The 24,646-nt window shown below is 53.1% G+C and overlaps 1 protein-coding gene across 14 annotated transcripts in view; it reads left to right on the top strand.

Moving 5' to 3' along the window:
* Arhgef2 (Rho/Rac guanine nucleotide exchange factor 2) overlaps positions 1-24,646 on the top strand; it is a 54,278-nt gene that overhangs the window by 14,683 nt on the left and 14,949 nt on the right. For 3 of the 14 annotated variants that reach the window (XM_015995243.3, XM_076574438.1, XM_076574437.1), the window contains exons 4-9: positions 6,507-6,624; positions 7,356-7,398; positions 8,457-8,550; positions 21,650-21,794; positions 23,991-24,058; positions 24,391-24,454. In XM_015995243.3, coding sequence (XP_015850729.2) covers positions 6,507-6,624; positions 7,356-7,398; positions 8,457-8,550; positions 21,650-21,794; positions 23,991-24,058; positions 24,391-24,454 — 532 coding nt within the window. Of the gene's footprint in view, positions 1-6,506; positions 6,625-7,355; positions 7,399-8,114; positions 8,354-8,456; positions 8,551-13,200; positions 13,395-13,534; positions 13,678-15,082; positions 15,215-21,288; positions 21,435-21,649; positions 21,795-23,990; positions 24,059-24,390; positions 24,455-24,646 lie in introns of those variants that run through there. The other 11 variants (XM_015995244.3, XM_042279316.2, XM_042279315.2 and 8 more) reach the window with 11 other exon arrangements.

The raw sequence follows: 24,646 nt of genomic DNA on the forward strand, positions 1-24,646 counted from the left end.
TAAGAGTGTGTGCCACCAAGCTTAGACTAACTTTTTCTTTTTTTTTTTTTAACATCTATTTATTTTATGTGCCTGGACATGCACACACATGCCACGGTGTCTGTGTGGAAGTCAGAGGACGGCTTTCCAGTGTTGGCTCTCTCCATCATTACATAGCCTTTGAGGCTCACACTTAGGTTAGCAGGCTTTATCCACTGAGTCCTCTTCCAGGTCTCCCCTTCCCCCCTTTCCTTCCCACCGCAGGTAACAGACGATGAATTTTATCCTTTCCCTTTTAAAAAGATTGTCTTAATACAAATTATATGTCACCTATAGTGTAATACGTTTTTATTGATGAATTTATAAGCAATGATGACATGTTTTATAAAATTTTCTAGATCTTGCTTTTTCTTGTGTGTTGTGTTTGAGACACTGGCTTCAGACTTGTGACATTCCTGCCTAAGCTTCCTGTGTGCTAAAGTCTCCAGGGTGCACCCTCATGCCCCACAGCATAACTTACAAACAATGCTGGTATTTACTTTGTTGCAAAGTGTTGCAGTCACTCATTGCATTTTATTTATACTTCAGTTTTGCATCTTTTTTTTTTTTTTTTTTTTTGGTTTTTCGAGACAGGGTTTCTCTGCGTAGCTTTGCGCCTTTCCTAGAGCTCACTTGGTAGCCCAGGCTGGCCTCGAACTCACAGAGATCCGCCTGGCTCTGCCTCCCGAGTGCTGGGATTAAAGGCGTGTGCCACCACCGCCCGGCCTTTTTTTTTTTTTTTTTTTTTTTTTTTTAAGGTATATTATGTATACAGTGTTCTGCCTGCAGGCCAGAAGAGGGCACCAGATCTCATTATAGATGGTTGTGAGCCACCATGTGGTTGCTGGGAATTGAACTCAGGACCTCTGGAAGAGCAGCCAGTGCTCTTAACCTCTGAGCCATCTCTCCAGGCCCCTATACTCCACTTTTGAGACAGGGTCTTATGTAGCCCAAGCTAGCTTGGAAGTCTCCATGTAGTGGAGGATGACCCTGAACTCCTGATTTTCCAGCCTCCATCTCCCAAGCTCTGGGATAATAGGCGTGGACTGCCATGCCAGTCTGTGGTACTAGGGATAGGAGCCAAGACTTGGTTATGCTGAACAAGCGCTCAACTTGCTGAACTACATCCTTAGCCCTGTACTTTCCCCCCTACGTTTATCATTATGGGGAGCATGCCATGGCTCACAAGTGGAGGTCAGAGAACAACTTTGGGGTATTAGTTCTCTCCTTCCACCCTCCCCTGGGTTCCAGGGATGAGACAGGTACAATGTTCACACAGCAATTGCTTGCTGACCCCTCTCACCAGCCCTCATTTTGTTTTTCAAATTATTTCTTCTATTTAAATTATTCTTCTTTCTTCTCCTTCTTCTTCTCCTTTTGAGTCAGGGTCTCTCTATTATGTATCTCTAGCTGTCTTGGAACTCACTCTGTAGCCCAGGCTGGCCTCAAATTCAGAGATCTGACTGCCTCTGCCTCCCGAGTGCTGGGATTAAAGCTGTGTACCACCACGACAGCCTTAGATTACTTCTCTTTAATTCTATTGGATACTTGGCTAGTTTCCACTCCTTACTATGGTGAAGAGTGCCCTTGTGAACAGGCTTTTGCCAAATGTTTGTCAGACTGTGTGCCCTGGGTAGAATGCTGTGCCATAGACTCCGACATGTCCCTTTGTAAAAGCATGGTAAGTGTCTTCCATTTCCATGAGATTCATTACCCTTGGCTCACCATCTCCTCAGCATTCTTTTTTCTTTTTCTTTCTTTCTTTTTTTTTTTTTTTAAGATTTATTTATTTATTATGTATACAATGTTCTGCCTGCATGTCTGCCTGCAGGAAGAGGGCACCAGATCTCATTACAGATGGTTGTGAACCACCATGTGGTTGCTGGGAATTGAACTCAGGACCTCTGGAAGAACAGTCAGTGCTCTTAACCTCTGAGCCATCTCTCCAGCCCCCCCCCTTTTTTTTTTAATGCCGAATGCCGTTTATTGAAGGAGGGAGGGAGGTCTTGAATACAGGCTTGCAGCACAATGGGAGAACCCTGGAGGGCAGAAGTTCGCTACAGATGTTTTACAATCTTGCATCTAAGCTGTTAACGCCCATTATGCAGGATACATAGACAAGGAACTTCCCTTAAGCATTCAGGAGGATGGAACCCAGCAGGGAATTAGCACAGGGAGGACATCAAGGTCAAGGTCAGCAAGCAAGGCAACAGTTATCCAAGGCAACAGTTATCCAAAACAGGGCTGGGGCCCTACAAGTCCCCCTTTTACTAATAAATGAGCTTCTGACTTGGGTTGCGTGGGACATCAGCAGGTCACCTTACCCGTCATGGAGACGCCTGCCCAGGCCACACAGGCGCTCTGTCTTAGGTTGCTGAGCGCTCCCCAAGTATTACCCGTCTCTGAATACTCATTATCATATCAATGGTGTGTGAGCTGCAGAGTTAGCTGCTGCCAAAGATCTCAAAGTGGCGCTGTCCTCAGCACTCTTTAACATCATAATTTTGCTAGTCTCATAGCTATAAATCTCTCCATGGAGCAGGAAGTGTTGCACAGTGGTAGGAGCAGACCTAGTACCTGAGAGATCCAGGCTTCCACCCCTAACATACATGCGAAATTATTGTGGTCTTGCCTGGGCTACCAAGTGATTTCCAGGAAAGGAGCAAAGCTACACTTGTGGTCTCAATTTTATTTTGTTTGAGACAGGGTCTTACTATATAGCTCTTGCTGCCATGAAACTTTCTATGGAGACCAGACTGGGGTCCAATTCACAGAGATCCGCCTGCCTCAGCCTCCTGAATGCTGGGATCAAAGGCATGCGCCACCATGCACAACACATTTTTGTTTGTTTGTTTGTGTTTTTGTTTGTTTTTTTTTCCCCAAGACAGGGTTTCTCTGTGTAGCTCTGATTGTCCTGGAATACACTCTGTAGACCAGGCTGGCATAGAACTCAGAGAAATATGCCTGCCTCTGCTTCCTGAGTGCTGGGGTTAATGGTGAGCACCACCACATCCGGCTGGCCTCAATTTTAATCATATGAATCATAAATAATTTCTTCTAGGAGTGGTTGGGATTAAAGGTATGCACCACTACATCTGGCCTTTTGTTGTTGTTGTATGGCTTTTTGAGACTGTGTTTGTCTGTGCAGCCCTGGCTGTCCTAGATCTAACTAGCTCTGTAGCCCAGGCTGGCCTAGAACTCACAGAGATCCACCTGCCTCTGCCTCCTGAGTGCTGGGATTAAAGGCATGCACCACCTCAACTGGCTTTTTTTTTTTAAAGATTTATTTATTTATTATGCATACAGTGTTCTATTTGCATGTATCCCTGCAGGCCAGAAGAGGGCACCAGATCTCATTACAGATGGTTGTGAGCCACCATATGGGTGCTGGGAATTGAACTCAGGACCTCTGGAAGAACAGTCAGGTTCTTAACCTCTGAGTCATCTCTCCAGCCTGGCTTTTTTTTTTTTTAAATGCATGTATGTGGGTATGTGCAAATGAGCACCGTGCTTGCAGAGGGCAGAAGAGGACATCAGATCCCTGGACCTGGAATTACAGTGGTTGTGAGCAGCTGCCCATGTGGGTGCTGGGAAGAGAACCCCAGTCCTCTGCACGAGCTGTAATCACTCATAACTGAGCAGCCTTCTCTCCAGCTCTGCCCTTTGCCCTTGCTTTCTTCTCCTTCTCTCCCATATGTGTTTTGAGTCTGTTGATTAGCAATGACATTAATCTAAACACATTGTCTGTACAGCCTGGACTATATACTGGTGGAACGTCTGTTTGGATGAACAGCCACCAACACAATTACACAAGTCAACCAGCTCAGCCCAACCAAAGTTCTCAGTAGCAACTGACACATTGTTTAGGTGTATAATTGTTTTCTCTAAAAAATGTTTTTAGATTTTTTTTTCTTTTATGTGTATGGGTGTTTTGCCTGGTGTGCCTGGTGCCTGTGGAGCCAGAAGAGGGCATTGGATCCCCTAGGACTGGAATTTCAGTTGTGAGTCACCAAGTGGTACTGGGAACCTAATCTGGTGCCACTAAGCCATCTCTCCAGCCCCTTTACTGGTTTTCTTTTTCTTTCTCATTTTTTAAACATTATTTATTTATTTATTCTTATTTTACGCACATTGGTGTTTTGCCTGCATGTGTGTCTGTGTGAGGGTGTCAGATCCTCTGTAACTGGAGTTACAGACAGTTGTGAACTGCCATGTGGTTGCTGGGAATTGAACTCAGGTCCTCTGGAAGAGCAGCCAGTGCTCTTAACCACTGAACCAACTCTCTAGCCCTCCCTTTATGATTGTAGTAATAATTCTAATTGGTTTTTTTTTAAGATTTATTTATTATGTATTATGCCTACATGCCGGAAGAGGGTAACAGATCTCATTACAGATGGTTGTGAGCCACCATGTGGTTGCTGGGAATTGAACTTAGGACCTCCTGAAGAGCAGGCAGTGCTCTTAACCTCTGAGTCATCTCTCCAGCCTCCCTAATTGTTCTTAATAATAAAAACCCAGAGTCAGATATTGGGGTAAATGCTGAAAGATCAGAGAAGTAAAGGAGCAGCCACAGTCCACCTCTTGCCTCTCTGACTCCTCAGACCAAAACGGGGCTAAGCTCCTGTCTCTGCTGGCCTTATATTCCTCTCTCCACCCAGCCATATCACTTTCTGTCTCCTGTCTGTACAAACCTCCAGACCTCTATGGTTAGCTAATGGCTAGCTCCACCCTCCAATCTTCAGGCAAGCTTTATTTGTTAGCGCACAAACAATATATCACCACATATGATAACCACTTTGAAAGGGGTGAGGTAGAGAGACTCAGTGTGGTTTTATTTCCCTGTTCTGCTGGCTAAGGCTGTTGAACATTTTTTTCATAAACTTACTAGTCATTTGTGAATGGTTAACTTGCCCATTTATTGGGTTTGTTCACTTTTTCATGCCTGTTTTTATTTTCTTTTCATAGTCTAGATATTAGTCCCATCACTTATATACCTAGATTTTCCTCTCATTTTGTAGGTTGTCTCTTCGCTCTGACAATTGTTTCCCTCACTGTACTGAAGCTTTTTGAACTTCATGTAATTCCACTTGTCAATGCTTGTTTTATTTCCTGGCCTCTGAAGTCCTTTACAGAGAGAAAAATCCTCTGCCCAGGGCTGGGGATGAGGCTCCCCTGCTGTCCTGGGCTGATCCCTTGACTCCATAAACTGGGTCTGTGGCTGAAAGTGGCTCAGCAGTTAGCAGTGCTCACTGCTCTGGCAGAGGACTTACGTGGTTTATAACTCCAGCCCCAGGGCATCCGACGCCCTCTTCTGGCCTCTTTGGGAAACTGCACACATGTGTTGCATATACATACACTCATGCATACACACATAAAACAAAACAAAAAGCTAAAAATAAACAAACAAACTAGATGTGGTGATATAAGCCTGTGACTCCCAGCACTCCAAGGATGGAGGCAGGGGTATCAGAAGTTCAAGGTAGTCCAAAAAGAAAAAAGAAAAAGAAAAAGATTTTGCCTATGCCCGTGTCTTGAAATTTATCCATGCGTTTTCTTGCAACAATTTCAAAGTTCTAGGTTTTAATTTAAGGTCTTTCACTCATTTGAATCAATCTTTGTGCAGAGAGAATCTAAAACATTCAGGAACTTTTGTGTGGCTCGTAACGATTTCAGTCTCGGTACTTCTGAGGGAGCCCAAGCTCTTTTCCTACACTGTTATGAGTATGTCCTTTAGACATTCTGACACTACCCTTTGTGGTTATTGTGTGTTTGGCGATTTACATCAATTTGGGTTCTGTCTTAAAAAAAAAAAAACTTTTTAAAAAAATTATTTATAGTTGGTTGTGATGGCACAAGCCTTTAATCCCAGCACTCAGGAGGTAGAGGCAGGCAGATCTCTATGAGTTTGAGGCCAGCCTGGTCTATAGCGTGAGATCCAGGACAGCCAGGAGCACACTAAGAAACCCTGTCTCAAAACAAAACAAAACAAAACAAAAAAAAAAAGTTCAAGGTCATCCTCAGCTACATGGCACTCTCAAGACCCTTTCTCAATAACAAGTTTAAAAGAAAGAGATTGTCAGGTTGGCTCAGCGGATAGAAGCATTTGCTGTGCAGAGCTTGACCTAAGTTTGACCCCTAGATCCCAGGATAGAAGGAGAAAAACAAGTCTGGAGGTTGTCCATTGACTGCCACACCTCCTGCTGTGACACACACACACACACACACACACACACACACACACACACACATACACACACACACACACACACACTAACAATGAGAAACCACACAGCGTTGTGTTTTCTGTCCAGGTGACTGGGCTAAGCCTTGGGAATATTATCCCAACTACTTCCAGTGAAATAGCCCAGATGTGGGTAGTGGAGAATCCTGGGAGGCCTGGTGGAAGGGCTGGACTGTGGGGAAGGGAGACACATTGGAGGAGGGTGGATAAAGCGTGGCCTTGGTGTGAGGACTCTGCACATTTCCAGGGTCAGAGTTCCTGCCGTCCATCCGCCGCCTCTTTGGTTCACTCGGCCACTGGCATGCTGTCCAAGGCTGTGTCCATGAGTGGCATCAATCTCCTCTCGGACTGCTCAGATCTAGATGGTAAGTGAAAGTGGAGCGCAGAACGGTGGTCCCTTCCTCACCCATGTCTCCAGCAGTCCCAGAGTTAGCTGCTCTGAATCTGGGCGACCTGCATTCTACGCAGTCATACACTCTTGGGGTTCCGAAAATCCTTAAGTGAGGGTTCTTATCAGAACAGCAGCGTCTCTGAGACTGTCCTGCCCGTGAACGGGGACACAAGCCGGAGGGGTCTTCCCAGGCTCCCCTATCACTAGAGATGGAAGACAGTTACTTGAAGGGCATCTTTGTCCTGAAGATGACATAAGAGGGGGCTGGCAAGATGGCTCACTGGGTAAAGGTGCTTGCCACTAAGTCTAACAACGTGAGTTCAATCCCTGGGACCCGAATGGTGGACGGACTCTCCTGACCTGCACATGCCTGCCACTCCCCCCACACGCTCACAAACCACTGAAGAAGACTGAAAGATGGAGAATGGAGGGACCAGTGCAGAACGTCAGCCCTTCCCACCTACCAGAGCGGGAAGGGACCCTTCAGCTCCGGCTAGTTCTTCACTTTAGCTTGTTCTCCAGCTCTTCAGCGCTGCTCTCCTCAGACCCCGCCCTCTGTCCCTGCTCCCCAGTGGCCGCCCGCAGGAATGGCGTCACATGCACCTGCAGCCTGGGAACCTGATCCAGGTGGAGGGGGTTGGGAAGGCAGCCTTAGGTGCCTTTGTCTGGCTTTTACTGGACACTTCTCTTTTCCTTGTGTATCAGCAGGTAACTCGTCCTCGTCCTCTGCCGCAGACCTCAGCAAATGGTGAGTTGGGGGGATTCTGAGCCCATCAAAGGCCTAGATGTAGGAGTGATGGGTGTGGGCCGTGGATTTTGTAGCCCTAAAATTCCCTGCTTCTTCAAACGCTGTTCCCCAGAATGCTTCTGACAGAGGCCTTCAAATAGCCATCTCCCCGGGCTGCAAGACTCCTGAAGAGATGGAAGAATTAGGGAGGGAAAAGCAGTACAGTCAAACCCCATGGAATCTGCCCAATAGCAGAGAGAGAGAGAGAGGAGAGAGATTTGCTCTCTGTTGTCAGTGACATGAAGGAGCGTAGGCCACTCTGCTGCTGGATGGACAGTGACCATTTGGGCGAGCTTTGGATGGTAAATAACGGCCGACAGAAAGTGGTTCGGAGGAGAGCTAGTCCGGGGCTGTAGAATTCCCAGCAGAGGGACAGGGCCCGGCATGGAGCTTAGAAATGGAGACGGATGCTGGACATTTCAATAACTATGCAAATACGCATGCGAAATCAGCACCTGTTTGTCGGCCTGTGTGGCCAAAGCCTTATTAGACCAGGGCAGCCTTCTCAGGCAGTGTGTCTGTGTGAACAACACATGGGCCCTTTAAGAGTCGGGCTCTGATTTGTGATCCTGAAATTCTCTAGCTGACACAACCTCCTGGCTCCAGTCGGGATTAGCTCATGGGATGGGCTGATGAAATCCCAGGAAATTCGCTTCTTATTGGCTTTCGGCCCAGGGGCTTTTTCCAAACAGCAGAGGGGTCTACACAGGGCTCTTGTTCTGAGGAGGGAAATGCCCCCTGGAGGGCCGTCTCTCCAACCACATGTGATGGAGAACAGTTTGAGAGGGACTGAGCCCTCCCATCTCCAGCCGGAGAGGAAGGGGGAGGCTGCCTTTATCTGGGAGGAGTCTGGAGTTTCCTCATAAATAGAGGGGTCTGGAAAACTTGAACTTGGAAGATCCAGAAGAGCTAGGAGGTGGGGACTGGGGATTGTTTCCAGTCTCCTATCTCACCTGCCATTCCTGTGATCTGTTTCTTTCCCAGCTCCCTCTCCTCACCTCTCTGCTCTCTTTCTGCAGCAGTAGCCCGCTGGAAGGGGACTCGGGGACCTGGGCAGGCTCCTCCCTGCGACGGACCTTCAGCTTCTTCTTGGGCATGACCGGCAAGGCCAAGGTAGGAGACAGCCCGGTGAACAGGAGGCTCAGATCTGCTTGCAATCCACCCTGTTTCTCTTCCTCCGTGTCTCCACAGGCCACCCCGCCCAACTCTCCTGACAGAGACTCAGGGCCAGGGCTCTCATTTTAGGAGAACACGTGGTTTGCCTTCAAAGCTCCGAGTGTCCCAGGAAACGAGGCTTTCTCTGTTCCCTTCCTTTCCTGCTTAGCAGACAGACAGCTGCGGCCACACAGCTGGAAGAGAAGGGCCAGGAGCTGAGAAATGGCCCAGGGCTCCCTCGCTTTAGGCCACCCATAGCTAAGAGGTGGGCAGCAGAAATCTCGCCCATTGGACACCAGGACGATAATTACAGCAAACGCCTTCCACTTATTCATAGAGTGAGAGTTTTCAAAGTGCTTTTACACTCATAATTTTATGGGTGGATACAGCAACTGAAGGAGTTGAAATGAGACCACAGGCAGAGTGGGAGCCAGGGAGGTGTGTGATTATGGAGCACATGTGTGGCCATGTGCCCAGGGATGCCAGGAAGTGAAGGTGTCCTGCTCTGGCCTGTGTGGGTCGGTACCCCTTGACTCTGGTGAAGCAGGGGGCTTTGGCTGCAACCTCAATTTTCCATTTTCTTTCTTTTTAAGCTTCTCACTCTGTAGCTCAGACTCCCCTGGAACTCACTCTGTGGCCCAGGGTAGTAGCTCAGACTCCCCCAGAACTCACTCTGTAGCCCAGATAGCCTCGACTGTGGCTTTCCTCCACAGTGCTTAGAGTCCAGATTTTAGGCACGAGACACCACATGGCCTTTTGTTTATATTTATTTGTTTTATTTTGAGACAGGGTTTCACACAGGTCAGGCTGACTTTAAATTACATAGTTGATGATGACCTTGAACTCTTGATCCTTCTGCATCTATTTCACATGCTGGGACTCCAGGCATGCACCACCACACCTAGCTGTGATGGCTTCCTCCCTCCCTCCCTCCCTTCCTTCTCTCCTCTCTTCCTCCTCTTTCTTCCCTGGCAATTACTACCTAGTGCTGCAGCCTGGCTGACTCTCGTCCTCCTCATTCTACCCCAGCCTTCTGAGTGCTGGGCTTACCAGCTCCACTTTCTGCAGCACGATGAATCATTCTCCTTTTCCACTAGCATGCCCGTGTGCTTTCCAAGCTGGAGGAGACACCATCCTCTCCGGCTGACAGAACCATGGGGTCACCCCAGTCAGGTTGTTGACTCTGAGGGCATCTGAGGGCAGGAGGTGGCGATGTAAGATGTAAGCAGGTCCATTGCTAGGACCTTCTTCCCAGAGGGGGAGGGAGTTGAAGGTGATGGAGACATGATAGATCATATCACAATCCTTTTTTTTTTTTTAATATTTATTTTTATTTTATGTGCATTGGTGTTTTGCCTGCATTTTTGTCTATGTGAGGCTGTCAGATCTTGGAGTTACAGACAGTTGTGAGCTGCCTGTGGGTGCTGGGAATTGAACCTGGGTCCTCTGGAAGAGCAGACAGTGCCTTTAACCACTGAACTATCTCTCAAGCCCCCGGCATAGCACAGTCTTAAAACCCCTGGACATGAGGGAGGCAGGCAGGGTCAGGAAGCAGACTGCTAGAGAACAAAGCAGGCAGGAAGCCCTTAGGATCTGAATCCCCCTCCCCCACACAGGCTCTGTCAGGCTGTCACTCAGCATTTGCTCACCCTTGGCCTAGCAGTCTGGTAGGAGATTGAGTAACCTGAAGAAGGGGAACCTGGGTAGAGACTCTGGAGCATGGACAGGGAACAAGAAGAGCCAGCATAGGTCAGTGCACTCTCCTGCTTGTTGGCCTGACTTCACCAGAGTCCTCTCTGGGGCTCTCTGAAACCCCATCCACCTGCTCTACACCTTCCTCAAACGTGTGTGCCTGCATCACGCTGCACCTTTCTCCCCTGTCCCCAGCTTGGGTACCACTGCTGCATATTGTTAGGGATGGAGAGGAGGAGGCAGCTTGTTCCTCCCCACTTGACTAGCATCCCAGCATCCCGTAGCTAGCCAACCACTTTCCTAGAGCTCACCATGCACTTCTTAGAAGGGCCCTGGCCGAGACAAGCGATGGTGATACATTAATCACCATCTCACAGACAAGATAACCTAGAGGCTGGGTTACTTAGGTTCCCTCAGCTTGCTTGAGGTGCAGCACTCATTAGGAGGCCTCTGCCTCTCTCACTAACCCCCAAAGCCCAAAGCCTTCCCCCACCAGCTCCTGCTGGGAAGCCACTGTGGTCATGTATACCTTAGTCATCCCCAAGCCACGTCTAAGGCCCAACGCAAGCAAAAGAAAGGCCGATTTGTGGACTGTGTGCACTGGGGTCTTGGCAGCTAGAGGCACTCTTGGTTCTTCCTCTAATGACCCTTTGGAAATCAGACCCTTCCTCCCTAGCCGGCGATGGGAATGGCACTTTCCTCCCCCGCCCCTTTTTTTTTAATCCAATGAGAGCATTGACTACTTTTAGATTCTGGCAGAGGTTTTTGGTTTTTTATATATATAAAAACAACTTCTGAAAGATGTCATTGGGTAGGATTACATGGGGGCTGGAATGAAAGAGTTTGGGAAAAGGGAGGACACCCAGAAGAAAGGAAAACATTCATTGTTCCAGAGGCTACAGAAAACAGAAACAGAGTCAAGCTGAAGACATAGGTCATGAAATACAGGTGGCGTTAAAGGCTTGGTTTTCAGAGTGCAGAGTTGGGGAGCCGGTGGGATGGGATGGGCAGCAAGCTGAAGTTGGGGAACACAGTAAGAGGCTGGAGGGATCACACCTTCCACGTGGGCTTTATGTCCTGACCAGTCCCTCAAAGAGTCTGGGGGTCAATTCCTAGATTTATTGCTTACTCAAGTTTGGCTCACAGCACTTTCTAGCCCAGGCCTTGGAGAAAAGTGAGGCCCCCAGCCCAGGAGAGGTCTCTGAGACCCCAGTGGTAAAGCCAGGAGCTAGGAGTCTGCCCGCTAGGTGCTGTTTTTAAAGCTAGTACATTTCTCAGCCATGGCTGGTCACTTAAGGGAGGGCCAGTCTGGAGTCCCAGAGCCAGTGAGTACACAGGCGCTCCTGAGGCCTTTCCCAGGTTTCCTTTAGAGGAACCGGAATTGGCCTGGGTAAGGCCTTTCTGCTTCGTCCAGCTAGCCTGGCCTGGGCATAGTTTGTTTCCTTTACTTCTGGCCTTTACTATAAAAGGATCCTAAGCAGGAGAATGGGTGCAGAAGGTGAGGGAGTTCTAGGCAGGGGTGGGGTAGGTCAGAGGAGCAGAGTGGGGGTGGTGCAGGGGTGAGGAGCCCAACCAGCACAGCCGGTGGCTGAGGCGGTGGAGCCCAAAATAGAGACAGAGGCTAAAACTGGCACCTCGAGAGTGCAGAGTTGGACTGGAAACCTGCAGCCCAGCATCATCCTGTCCGGCTAGGCTACTGAGAAGGCCAGGAAGCTAGCGGCTGCCCGTGGGTGGGGCCTCACATCCCTCCCTCATCCCCATCCCACCACACACTTTTTGGGACTAGATTAGAAATTTTTACAAAGTTTTGTCACAGGGTGCTTTGTGTGTGGGTGGGGGTGGGGGTGGGGAGTGGGGGTGGGTGGGTGTTTTGTTTTTTCCAGACACGGTTTTACTGTGTAGCTTTGGAGCCTTTCCTGGAACTCACTCTGTAGTATCAGGCTGGCCTCGAACTCACAGAGATCAGCCTGCCCCTGCCTCCCTAGTGCTAGGATTAAAGGCGTGCGCCACCACCTCCCGGGTTTGGTGCTCTGGTTTTTTTACAGAGCAGTTGGACCCTGTAAGGTGGAAAGGAGCAAGCCTGGAGAAAGAATTTCCCCAGTGGCAGGAAACTCAGGTTGACTCAAAGGGTCCAGTGAGGTGAAAACCACCCACACTCCTGAGCAAGCTCCAAATGCTTCCTGACCAGGGCAGGTTGTGTCTAGTCTTGAGTCTAGTTGAATATGCAGCGGAGAGAACTGGTGTCAGGACACAAGGAAGGATTTCCTCGGCTAGCCTCAGGAAAGGTGGAGACTTCTCACTTCACGGCCAAAGTAGTTGGCAGAGGTGGTGCTGGGAAGGATGGTCAGAGTGTGGTCCACAGGGCCAGAGGTGTGAGAAGCTTGCCGGAGCGGGGAAGGGGGAGGGTAGGGAGGGGGCTCTCCTGTGGATTCCCCGGCTTTGGAAATGAGTCCTCTTCACTCTTTTGGGGGAGTGCAATCTACTGATGAAGCTTCTAGTTCCCTTTTGATTTCCCCCCTCCCACCAGTCTTAACTGTAAAAGCGGTCTGTGCACTCAAGTCTATGTGATGGGCGCCCTTATGGCTGGTTCCCCCAGTGGTCGACGAGGTAGGTGATAGAATTCTCCGACCTGAGGGTCTTTAAAGAGTGAAGTTACCTGGGATGGGTGCCAGTGGTTTTTTTTTTAGGGAGAGGCGAGCTAAGAGGCGGTCGCTGAGGTCAGAGCGTGTCCCAAAGTGCTAAAGGGAAAAGGGAAAAGGCAAGAGGGCGCCTCGAACCTGTCTAAGGACCCCTGTCCTCCAGGCTGTAACAACACTAACCTTGGCGTCCCGTCCGGTGCGCGGGTACCCCGCCCTGCCTCCGCTCCGCCTCCCCCCTTCCTGAGCCCGGGCGAGGGAGGAGACAAGGGTTTGAGGAACTGGCGCTGGGTGCCGGGGCTAGGGGACTCAGACTTCCTGTCCCCAAGGCCGACGCGTGCGGCCGGACCCCTCCCCCGCCGGAGCTGGACGCCCGGGTCCGCCGCGTCCGAGCGCGGCTCACGCTGGATTATGTCTCGGATCGAATCCCTCACGCGCGCACGGATCGAGCGGAGCAAGGAGCTGGCGACCAAGGTGGGCTGGCTCCGCGACCGAGCGCCCTGCCGACCTCCGGGCCTCCGCCCCGCGCCCCGTGTTCCCCCGCCCGCCCGCTCTTGGGGAGCGGGAGTCCGCGCGCCGCGGCCGGACGGGGTGGGTGGGGCTGCGAGCGCGTGGGGAGGGGGCTGGAGGACCGCGACGTGACCCGCGTCTCCAGCACCCGCGCAGCTTCTGTGCGGGGATCTAGGAGAGCGGAGCTGGGTCACCCGTGGTTCGGCGGGACCGAGTGTTTTGGGCGGCTCGGAAGAAAGTTGCTCCGGTAAGGGACCGAGCGGGAAAGGGGGCCGTGCGTGTCGGGCTCCCTGGGGCGACGCTTTTGGGTACCCCTCGCTGCGCCCCAGTTCCGCCGGGCTGCTCGCGGTGGTGCCCCCCAGCGCTGGCTCGGTCGTCTCCCCCTTTGTCCCCACCGTCGGGTGGAGGGGGCGAGAAGGGGTGGTTTCCCAGCTCCCTCCCCCACCTTCCCGCCCCTCCAAGACAAAAGTCAGCTCCTCCTCTTCTCGCCGATGGACTTTCCAGCTGTGATTCAGTTCTTGCCTGGGGTGGGCGGGTGTCTGGGGTCAGGACGGCAGGCGACAGCGCATTTCCCCCGCCAGGCCAGGCCGACTCCCTCAGGTGCAGGGAGCTTGCCTTTGTGTCGCGGGGATGCCTTCCCCCATCCTGAGCGCGGAGGTGCCTGGAACCCAGAGCAGGAGCCACCCTGACCGGCTTCCAGGCTCCTGGTTCTTCAGCCACCTTGGCTGACCCACTCCCCTCAGCTAGATTTTGATTATCGCCTCCGGCTGGGGGCCCTCACCTGTCGTCTGGAATCTTGAGTGTGTAATTCTCAGCACACACTGCATCGCGACCTCCCCGGCAGGCTTGCACCAGTGTCCTTTCTTCCTGTCTTTGTATTCAGACCCACCCCCAAATGCCTTGACTTTCCATACCTCAGTCTCCAGGAAGCGGTGAAACCGAGGACTTGTAGACGAATGTGGAGCTGGGAGGGACCGGGTGCAGGCAGATGGGGCCTCCCGGTTCCTCAGGGCACCCACATTATAAGGTTCTCAGGAAGGAAAGGCAGGAAGGGCTTTAATCCTAATCCCTGTCCTCACTGGGAGCTCAGTACCCTCCTGCAGAGTACCCTCCTGCCGCCAGCCAAGCAGATCATTTTGAGGCTGGGGAGCCACTCTGGGGATGGAAACCCCTCTCACCCCCTCTCCCTTCCTCCCGGTTCCAGGCTTTAGCGACTTGTCTCAATGCTAAACCGGGAGCCGGTCTGTAGGTTGGCGAGCCCAGGGGAAGCCCTAATGGGGCTTTTCTGAGGGTTTTGGGATGGGCGTCTGCTAACCGGAAGGAAAGCTAGCCGGACTCTGAGTAGCTCCAGGGTGAGATGAGTGAAGTGTGTCAACTGTAGGGTGGCAGACAGCCTCTGAACAACCCCAGCGTCAGGCCGGGCCCCAGCTCCCAGAGTCTGTTTATTTTTTCAACCGTTTGAGCGAGACCCGGGAGTAGAGCCAGAGGGGAGGGGGGGCGGGATCTTTCTGAAAGCACGGAAATTTGGTTCCACCCTAAAAAGGAAAGCCATGGGGGGGGGGGAGCTTGGGGGACAGACCTGTGAGGCTGTAGGAAGACATTCTAGGGGGGTCTTTCCCTAGTCCAGACACCTGGCGTCTCATGCCCTGGTTTTTTGGTTTTTTTTTTTCGGTTTTTTGTTTTTCTTCCATAACACGGTAACTGGAAATGCAGAAGCCTGGTTTCTTTTATCCTGTGACTAGCCATGGAGGAGGGACTGGGGAATCGGCCTGGGCCAGGGACCAGTGAGTGGTTCTGAGAGGGCAGGGAGGCCATGGGGAGGAGGGAGGTTGTCAGTTTGAGCTGGTCGGAAGGGGCGGGACACCTCCGGAAAGCTGTGGTTACCGAAGTGGGGGAGTTGGTACTCAGCCAGCAAACCCTGGATCTCCCCCTCCCCCTCCCCAAGCACACCAGCTGTCTCCTTTCTTTTTATACTGCGGTGGGAAGTGGAGGGGCCCGCTGGCAATGAGATTATTTGAGGAACGTGGTCTTCCCTGCTAACCTGGGAGGGAGGTGGGTCAGGGCAGAGATCTGCGGCCCCTCCCCCACCGCTTACTCTTAGGACATCTTCACCGAAGGAAGAATTCAGGGGCAACCTGCCTGCCCCCTTTTCCTTCCGCAGGCATGGGATCTATCCATCTGCCCTCCCTGCTTCCTTTTTCTCTTCATTGTTTCTGTTCTTCCAGGCTGTCTCCTGCTCTCCACCCCCCCAGTTCTCTCTGCCCTGCTTCCTACCTCTTCCAGCCTGAAAGGCTGCTCCTTGCATCTTTAGATTCCTCATCTCCCCTCCGGATTTTCCTGAGCCCTAACCGTCTGGGCCCCCGGAACAAAGCAGGGGCCAGAGATCAGAGCTCCAGGGGATGGCTTTGGAGGCGGGGGAGCACCGTGGGTCTTCCTGAACCCTGTGTGTGATGGGGAGCCGGGAGAGAGGGCTGCCTTTGTTCTGAGTACCAGAGAGGTGGCTGGCTTTGTGTGCAGGACCAGGAAGGAGGGCAGGGCTGGGGGAGCCCGCCAGGGAAACCGGAATAGTTCGGGAGACTTGGGGAGTTGGGGTTCCTCTGGGAAGCTGGGGTTTGGGGTCATCCCAAAAGATTCTAGGGGTAGTGGATGTCCAGGACATCACAGAGGGGAGAGAAAGAAGCAAAGCTGGGAAATGAAGTCTTAGAGAGGTCACCTAGAGAAACACCCAGGGGTACCAGAGGAGGTGCGGGAGGGTCTGGTCTCTGTCCCACTGGAACTGTGACCCTGAATCAGAGAGGAGACTGGGGTACCTATATGTTTGTGTTTGGGGGGTGTGTCTCTCTGTCAGAGATGCTCATGGGTGCTCTTTGAAAATGAGTGCTCTGTAGACATAAGGAAGTAGTTCCCATTTTAAAGTTCAGCCTCTGTTTTGATGTAGGAGGTAGGCGCTGAGTGGATTGGTCACGGTTTCTGGAACTGGTGGAGAAATGGCTGCGACGGGCTGGCTGGACCCTTCTGGGTTTGTTTGTGTCTCCTTGGGGAGGCGGGGGATAGGGCTGCAGGCTGCAGCCACCCCCCCCAACTCAGCGGGCCTGCCCTGTGCCAGGAGGGCAGGGAGTCTGGCACAGCTATTGTTCGCCCGTACAAATGCCCGTCTGTCTGCGTCTGGCCTGACAGGTGTGGCTGGGTGGGGGCAGGCTGGGGTCTGGGGTACCTGGGTCTCAGAGTCTCTAGCCGGATTTTACTGCCTATGGCTTCTGCTTCCCCGGTGTGCTGCCCAGTCCCAGGGCCCAGTGGCTCGGCACCCTTCCTTAAGCAGGGTTTTCTAAGTGCCTTTGTGTGATGTGAGAGTGATGTCTCCCTCTTTTGTTTCTGGCCTAAGCTTTCGTGTCTGCATCTGGCCATCTTCTCTCAGCCTCCAGTTTTCCGTTTCCTTCCCTGGAGCTCCTGAAGGAGCAGGGCCTTGCACAGACCATCCGAAACCCTCCTCTTGGACTCCCAACAGGAATCCTCTCCTTCACTCCCCAGCCTCACAGATTTCCCCGTGTGGAATTGAAACCGCGTTTGCCCAGTCCTGGGCTGCTCAGCCACAGCCCTTCCTTCCCCTTCGGAGCCAGTGACCCTGTGTCTCTGCTCTCCAGGGCGGAGCCACGGGCTATTAGTCCCGGTGGACTCCTCCACGAGCCCTCTGGCTGTGGAGTCTTGAGGAAGAGGCAGCTGCCGGTGGCTGACTGAGGTGATTGTGAATACCACACAGTTCTCTCAGAGGCCCTGGTATGGAGGGAGGAGGGCCGTGAGAACTCAGGCCTTGGGAGAGTAACGCTGCAGCCCCTGAGGAGCTTGGGAAGCCGGAGTCTAGGTGTGCCTTGACATGCACCATTGTTTTCTCTTAGCCTAGGGCACAAGATGGAGAACCTGTCAGCACTCAAGGCCCCTGTGCTCCTTCCCCACAGCAGCCAAGAGCGTGGAAGGAGGTTTTGAGTTGGTGTTCTGACCCCCAGAGGAAACCCTCTGGGTCTCGGAGGACGGAGGAGTGTGGGTTGGGAGTGCTCCAGAGCGCGGGAAAGGAAAGGCAGGAAAGGAGGCTGAAGTCCCCAAGGCTCCCATAGGGAGTAGAGGGTATCCAGAGATCGGGGTGCCACCGGAGACCCTGTCTTTTCTTCCTTTCTCACCCCCATTTCTGAGCACACATCGGGTGCCTGTTGTACTTGAGGCTTTGTGCCAGGTATGGGTCTTAGGATGAAGGTTGGCCTTGAACTCCTGATCCTTCTGCCTCAGCCTCCCACGTGCTGTAATTACTGCGAGTGTGCCGCAACACCCAGCTCTGTTCACTTCGGTTTTCAGTCAACCCAACATGTAGCGTTAGCCTGGATAGTGCCCGTGAGCAGGGGAGACCTTTCCGGATCTGTGGAGAGGCAACAGGACACACAGAGCTGGACAACAGGGGGTTGGGTCCAGCAGAAGGGGCGCTGCACGCTGGGGTGAGTGTTTGGACTGGGAATGACAGCTCTTTCTTTCTTTCTTTTTTTTTTTTTTTTTTTTTTAAAGATTTATTTATTTATTATGTATACAGAAGAGGGCGCCAGATCTCATTACAGATGGTTGTGAGCCACCATGTGGTTGCTGGGAATTGAACTCAGGACCTCTGGAAGAGCAGTCGGTGCTCTTAACCTCTGAGCCATCTCTCCAGCCCGACAGCTCTTTCTTAACCTCTGTGGTTCTGGGATCGAACCTACTGCTTCCTGTCTACTAGACCCTCGAGCCTGGAGCAGCATCCCCTGCCCTTTTTAGAATTTTCCTTTGAGACGGAGCCTTGCTAAGTGGCCCAGGCTGTCTTCGAACTGTCCATCCTCTCACCTCAGCCTTCCAAGCAGCTGGGCTTCCAGATGTGTGCACCACCCCTAGCTGTGATAGGCCCTTTCCTGGGGGACATGCTGGGCCATGGAGGAGACGGGGGGCTGCCCTGCTTGCTGTGCGAAGAGAGGAAGAGAGCGAACCCCCCGTTTTTTCCCCCTGGTCGGCAGTTCCCATGTCACTCCATTCTCCACAGCTTGGGCCTTGGGCGGGCTCAGTCCAGCCGTCTCCGGGACAATAGTGCTAGGCAGTGCCAGGGCCGCTTGCTGCTGGGCAGTGCCCATGCTGGGATGTGCTGCAGCTGCTGCGGCTGCTGCCCGCTGCTCGCCCACCGAGAACAGGGGCCACTTCGGGAGAGGGTGAGTGTTGGCAGGTGGAGGCGGGGGACCAGAGCAGCTGGGGTGTGTGTGGGCAGTGGTGCCAGGGAGGGAAAGGGCTGCTAGAGCCCCGGTCCTTTCTTCCTCGGCCACTCCCAGCAGAACCGTCCAGGCAGGTACAGAGAACCATGGGAGAGAACCTATCACGGCTTTAGAGCGTACCTGTAAGCACACACTTCTGTTTGGAGTGGCCCTGTCAGGCTTGTTGTTCTGTTTACTGCGGTTCTCAGGTTTGATTCTTGGTGGGGGTTTTTTTTTTGGCCTTTTTGTTGTTGTTGTTGTTGTTGTTGTTTTTTGAGACAGGGTCTCTCTGTGTAACAGTCCTGACTGTCCTGGAACTCGATTTGGCTGGCCTCGAACTCACAGAGATCCGCCTGCCTCTGCCTCCCAAGTGCTGGGATTAAAGGCGTGCGCCACCACTGCCCTGCTGCTTGTTTGTTTTTAATTAAATTGTCACACATGCTCATACTTTAGATCAGTGTCCTAGAGAAGGCTGGGCAGGCCGGAGAGGTAGAGGGAGGGAGGGAGATCTATCTATCTATCTATCTATCTATCTATCTATCTATCTATCTATCAAGAGAGAGAGAGAGAGAGAGAGAGAGAGAGAGAGAGGTATGCAGCAGTGGGAAGAGGTATTTAGACTTGGCCTTTGAAGTCCCACAAGGTGAATTTGAGGTGACTTTGGTCTAAAAACAATCCAATTAAAGCGCTGTACCTTCCCACAAGACGGCTGGAGAGTAGACCAATGGGACGCTTTGCTGGTGACTCAGGCAGGTAGGTGCCGCTGGAGAAGGAGAAGAAACTGAAGTGTCTGAGACTAGAGTCAGAGGGAGGGGTGTCCCCTAGGAGAGGAGGAGTCAGCTGCAGGGAAGGGGAGGGAGGGAGGCCCCACGCATTAGGGAGAAGTTGTTGCCTGGCTGATAGAGAGAAGGCTGGGGTGAGACTCGGAGGAAGAGTGCCTGAGCCAGAGATGGAGGACAAGGAGAGAAGCCCTGACCTGGGGGTGCATGCCTGGGAGCCCAGTACCTGGGTGGCTGAGGCAGGAGGATTGCCTTTAGTTCACGGCCAGACAGGGCTTACGTAGTGAAACCCTGACTCAGAGGAACAGTGGAGTGATGGGGAAGGGGATGGTGGAGGTGGGGAGGAAGCTGAGGCATGACAAGGGGTGACCTCCAGACTGCTGGACTCTGTCACCCCCAGGTCACCCTAACTGAGGGCCGGGGCCACCTCAAGGCCTAGGGCACTGTGGTCCGCGGCTCTCTGGCCCCTGCACTGCTGACTCAGCACCTTCACACTTCCCCTTTCCCCCATCCTCCCCCACTCTGACGGCCAGTGTGGTTACTGGTGTAGGCAGGACCGGTCTTCCAGGCCCAGGCTCAATGTTTTTGTCACTGAACTGTGACTCTTTGTCCTAGGGTTCCAGCCAGTGTCCTCGCTTCTCAGTCTCAGCCACCGGCGTGGTGTCCTTGTCCTCTAACATCTTTAATTAAATTAATTAACTAATTAATTTGGATTCCGGTCTCACTGTAAAGCCCTGACTAGCTTGGAATTTGCTGTGTATGCCAGGGTGGCCTCACACTTAGAGATCCGCCTGCCCCTTCTCTGAGTGCTGGGACAAAGCCATGCCCCACTGTCCCAGCTGTCCTGTCCTTTCTCATTTATTGGCTACAAGCCATGGTTTGCATGTGGGTGTGGGTTCGGTTCTTCCACTGTGTGGGACCTGGGGATTGAACTTGGGCCATCAAGCTTGGCAGCGGGTGCCTTTGCTTTTCCCCTCTGCCCTCTGCCAATCTCTTTGTTTTGGTGGTGGTGTTTTGAGATTGGACCGGCATCATCCATGTCACTCTGTAGCCAAGGATGTCCTTGAACTCCCCCAAGCTTCCTGCCTCCACTCCCTAGGCGCTGCGTGTGCGGGTGTGCATGTGTTGGTGCACGTGTTGTTGTTGTTGTGTTTTTTGTTTCTTTGTTTGTTTTGGGGACAGTTGTTCTACAGCCCAGGCTTGCGACAATATTCCTGTCTTCGTCTCCCCAGGGCAGGCATTCACAGGCATGGGCTTCCACAGCCAGTGCTGTCTTTTCACCTCTGTCTAGCTTTTGGAAAAGTCAGGAGCCTGGGGAGGAGCAGAGAGGAAGTCAAGGACTCTCAGAAGCTGGAGGAAGTGGGAGAAAGCTTAAAGGCAAAGGCATACCTCGGGGACAAGAAGGGACACGATAGTGCTGTAGTCCCAGCCCTGAGCAGACGGCTGGACGATCCCAAGTTCAAGGTTGTTCTTGGCTACTTGAGCCCCCTTCCCTTACACACACACACACACACACACACACCCGCTTCCAGAGAGGGATCTTCTTTTGGGCTTTAACTGAGTATAAGTAGAAGAGTTAGAGGTTTGGGGTCCTGACCTCTGGGTTGGGGGGTGGCTGAAGACGCATTCTGTCCCCCCAGGCAGTCTAATAGGGGGACCTCCTGCTTTCCCATCCCTGTTCCCTCATGACTGCTTTAAGACAGCAGCTCCAACACCCGTTGTCATGGTTATGAGAGGAGCAGCTAACTCCCATAGATTGGAAAGCGCTGGTGAGCTGGCACCCTCTGCTTCGCCGGTCCTCCCCTCCTCTCTGCGCATCTTCCCCCAGCACAGAGCGAGCGAGCGAGCGAGCGAGGCGAGCGTACAGCAGCCGGGGGCGAGCAGAGCTCAGCCTGGGAGGTGGAGTGAGGACGCAGGGATCTAGAGCTAGGGAGATGAGTGGTAACAGGAGGCAGCCAAGCCGCCGGGGTCAGGTAGGTCAGAGGCCTGGGAACCTTGAGGGCTGACTGCCCCGGGGCCTGGTCACGCCTGGACAGCTGTCTCTGACAGGTTATGCATTAGCAATGGGTGTCCTCGCATCCTCCCCAGGCCGGCCGCTCTTCCCTGGGTCTGCTTTCAGCCTGTTCCACCGGAAGCCGGGCACTTAGGCATCTTCTAGCCTCACTTCCATCCTTTGCCCTTTCCACAGACCCGGGAAAAGGAGAAGATGAAGGAAGCCAAGGATGCTCGCTACACCAACGGCCACCTCTTCACCACCATCTCAGTCTCGGGCATGACCATGTGCTATGCCTGTAACAAGAGCATCACAGCCAAGGAAGCCCTCATCTGCCCAAGTAAGTTGTCTGGGCCCCGAAGGTCACTCAGACGTGGTCCCCTTCAACCCTAGTCCTTCCCTCTGTCCTTTCCACCCCGCATCCTTAAAGGGGACTCTGCTTTCTGGGCCCCAGCTGGGCTCAAGCCCCAAGTCCAGGTGCTCGGTCCTTCCTCACAAGGGGTGGTGGCTATTGGAATGTAGCATAAGCAGGCTCTTGGGTGTGGGTTGAGGCTGGGATTACTCTTCTTCCAGCTGTCCCTTGCTGGGTTCTCCTTGCCCCCTGAACAGCTGTTGGCAGTTAGGGGAACTGCCTGGAGAAGGAGCAGGAATGTGTGTTTGAACCAGGGTGGGAGAGGAGCTAGGGATTGGGGGGGGGGGGAGCCGCCAGCCTCGCAGCTGCCTCTGCCCATCTTCCTAGGCCCCGCTGGACATTTTAGACTTCGGGATCCCCTTGCCCCTGCCTTTCTGTTGCATGTGGGTGGAATCTGAAGTCTGTGCTGATTCAAGGACAAGATGGAATTGGGCCTTATCCTTTCAATGCAGCAGAGATCTGTGTGGCGGAGGAGGGACTAGGAATTCCTAATCTTGCCCATATCCAGCCATTCATTATCCTGTCCCAAGGTGGCCCTGTACTGGGGGAGCATAAAGGAGGAATTGCTGCCCCCTTAGGATACCAGTGCAGGGGGCTCCAGCTCCGCCCTGCCCCCCCCCCAGCCCCCACACCTCCCTCTGGGTAGAGTGGGAGTGTTGTGGCCTGACGCTGGCCAGAACACCTGGGCCCTGCCTCCACATCCCTTTATGACTTTGGGACGGAACCTCAGAAAGAACTAATGAGGCTTGCTTCCTTACTTCTTTACCCCTTGATTTAGAGCTAAAAGGACAAGGAGGTAACCCCAATCTAGAGCTCTCCAGAGACCTGACAAAATACTCAATCCGGAAGCTTGTTACCAGGGGAACTGGGGAGGTGGGTAGCACTATTTTGAGAGCAGGTGGAAAGCGGAGGTTTGATCCAGAGACACTAGGTGCTGGGGGTAGGAGAAGGGAGCCCCAGGGGGTGGGTATTGCCACAGCCATGCTTCTGTCGGCCCCTCTGCCCCACCCTGTGCACCTTGTATTTGTGGAAGTGAGCGTGGTGCTGGGCATTGTCTGCTCGAGGCAGCAGAGTTTCCTGTGGTGTTGGGGTGTGTGTGTAGGGGGGGGGGAGCTGTCGAGCTGAAGGCATGTCAGGAAGGGCACAGCCATGGTCCTGAGCCTAGGCTCTGCTATTCCCTTTTTCCTTTCCTACTCCATGGAGAGGTGGGGGGTGGGGAGGGGCGGAAGCAGATGGAGTGTGGGAGCTGTAGTTTGCCTGAGTGGAGAACAGAACTTCCCCGGCCTAGAAGGGAGAAAGCCTGAGTGGGTTAGTGCAGAAGACTGCTGCCCTGGGAAGGGGAAGGGCCGCTGGGTCCTGAACAGAAGCTGCTGGCTTATATGTGAAAGAGTATGGCTTTTGGCTGTGTGTGTGTGTGTGTGTGTGTGTGTGTGTGTGTGTGTGTGTGTTGTTTTTGCTTTGTTTTGTTTTGTTTTTGTTTTTCAAGACAGGGTTTCTCTGTGTAACTTTGCGCCTTTCCTGGAACTCACTCTGTAGCTCAGGCTGGACTTGAACTCACAGAGATTCGCCTGCCTCTCGAGTGCTGGGATTAAAGGCCCCGCAAGAGTATGGTTTTGGGATTCAGGCGCATCTAACTTTAATTCCCAGCTCTCCACTAGCTGCTGGGTGACCTGGGCTAGCAAATACTATCCAGACCAGATTCCTCATCTGTGAAATGAGGGTGTGGAATGAAGTGGATAGGGAGCTGTCCTCAGGGGTCGAGGGGCGCTCTGGCTCCTCCGCCACCTTCCGGTCTTGAGGGTCCCCGTGCTCATCTGCCAATGCCATGTCCTCTACACCTTGGCTCTTCTCAAGCAGCAGACACCCTCCCTCTCGCTGGCCCCCTCAGGCCATCGCATTCTTCAGCCTCCTGGACTGTCCACATCACACCCCTCTCACTTCAATTCCTGCCTGAAGCATGAGGGAGGCAGGAGAGGGCTTGGCCGTGACCATGACCAACAATTCTGGGAAGCGGGGCTAGCGTCTGCGGAATGTATGGCCTAGGAAGCTGGGTGTTTACATGTGGGTGTGTCCCCTCCTGGGCCACCCAGCCCTCCCTTCACCCTCTCTCCCCCACCCTCCCAGCCTGCAATGTGACTATCCACAACCGCTGTAAAGACACCCTGGCCAACTGTACCAAGGTCAAGCAGAAGGTGAGAGGGAAGGGTGGGCAGAGGGGTGGGGGAGAGGGTGGGCGGGGAGTGCAGTACCTGTCCGCCTTTCCATCCATTCCCTGCCCCGTGTCCCTCTCCCTGCCGTGGGGCGGCCCGGAACTGCCACCTTAGGCCCGCAGGCCTTCTGTGAACATAGCCCTGCCACGCTCATTGACCTGTCTCGATGCCCTTAACTACAGTGTCAGCCTGCTCCCCCGAGGGCCGCCGCGGGGTCCCGGCGTGGTGTGGGGGGTGGTCCTGGGTGGGTGTGGGGGGAGTCTTTGGGTGACAGCTGTTCCTGGTGTCTCTCTCTCTCGCTCTGGGTCCCACAGCAACAGAAAGCTGCTCTACTGAAGAACAATACCGCCTTGCAGTCTGTCTCTCTTCGAAGTAAGAGTGAGTAATGGGGAAGTTCCCATGAGGCACAGGACCCCCAAGCTCCTGAGCCCATGGGCTCTGCTGCCCCCCTGAGGTCATACCCGGACACAGACAGCTAGCTCCTTTTCAGTGGAAGTGTCCTGGGTGGGAGTGGCGTAGGGGATGGCCCTTATGCTTGGCCTTGCGATCAAGACAGGCCAGTCCAAATAG

This window comes from Peromyscus maniculatus, chromosome 6, assembly GCF_049852395.1.
Source record: "Peromyscus maniculatus bairdii isolate BWxNUB_F1_BW_parent chromosome 6, HU_Pman_BW_mat_3.1, whole genome shotgun sequence".
Lineage (NCBI taxonomy): Eukaryota > Metazoa > Chordata > Mammalia > Rodentia > Cricetidae > Peromyscus > Peromyscus maniculatus.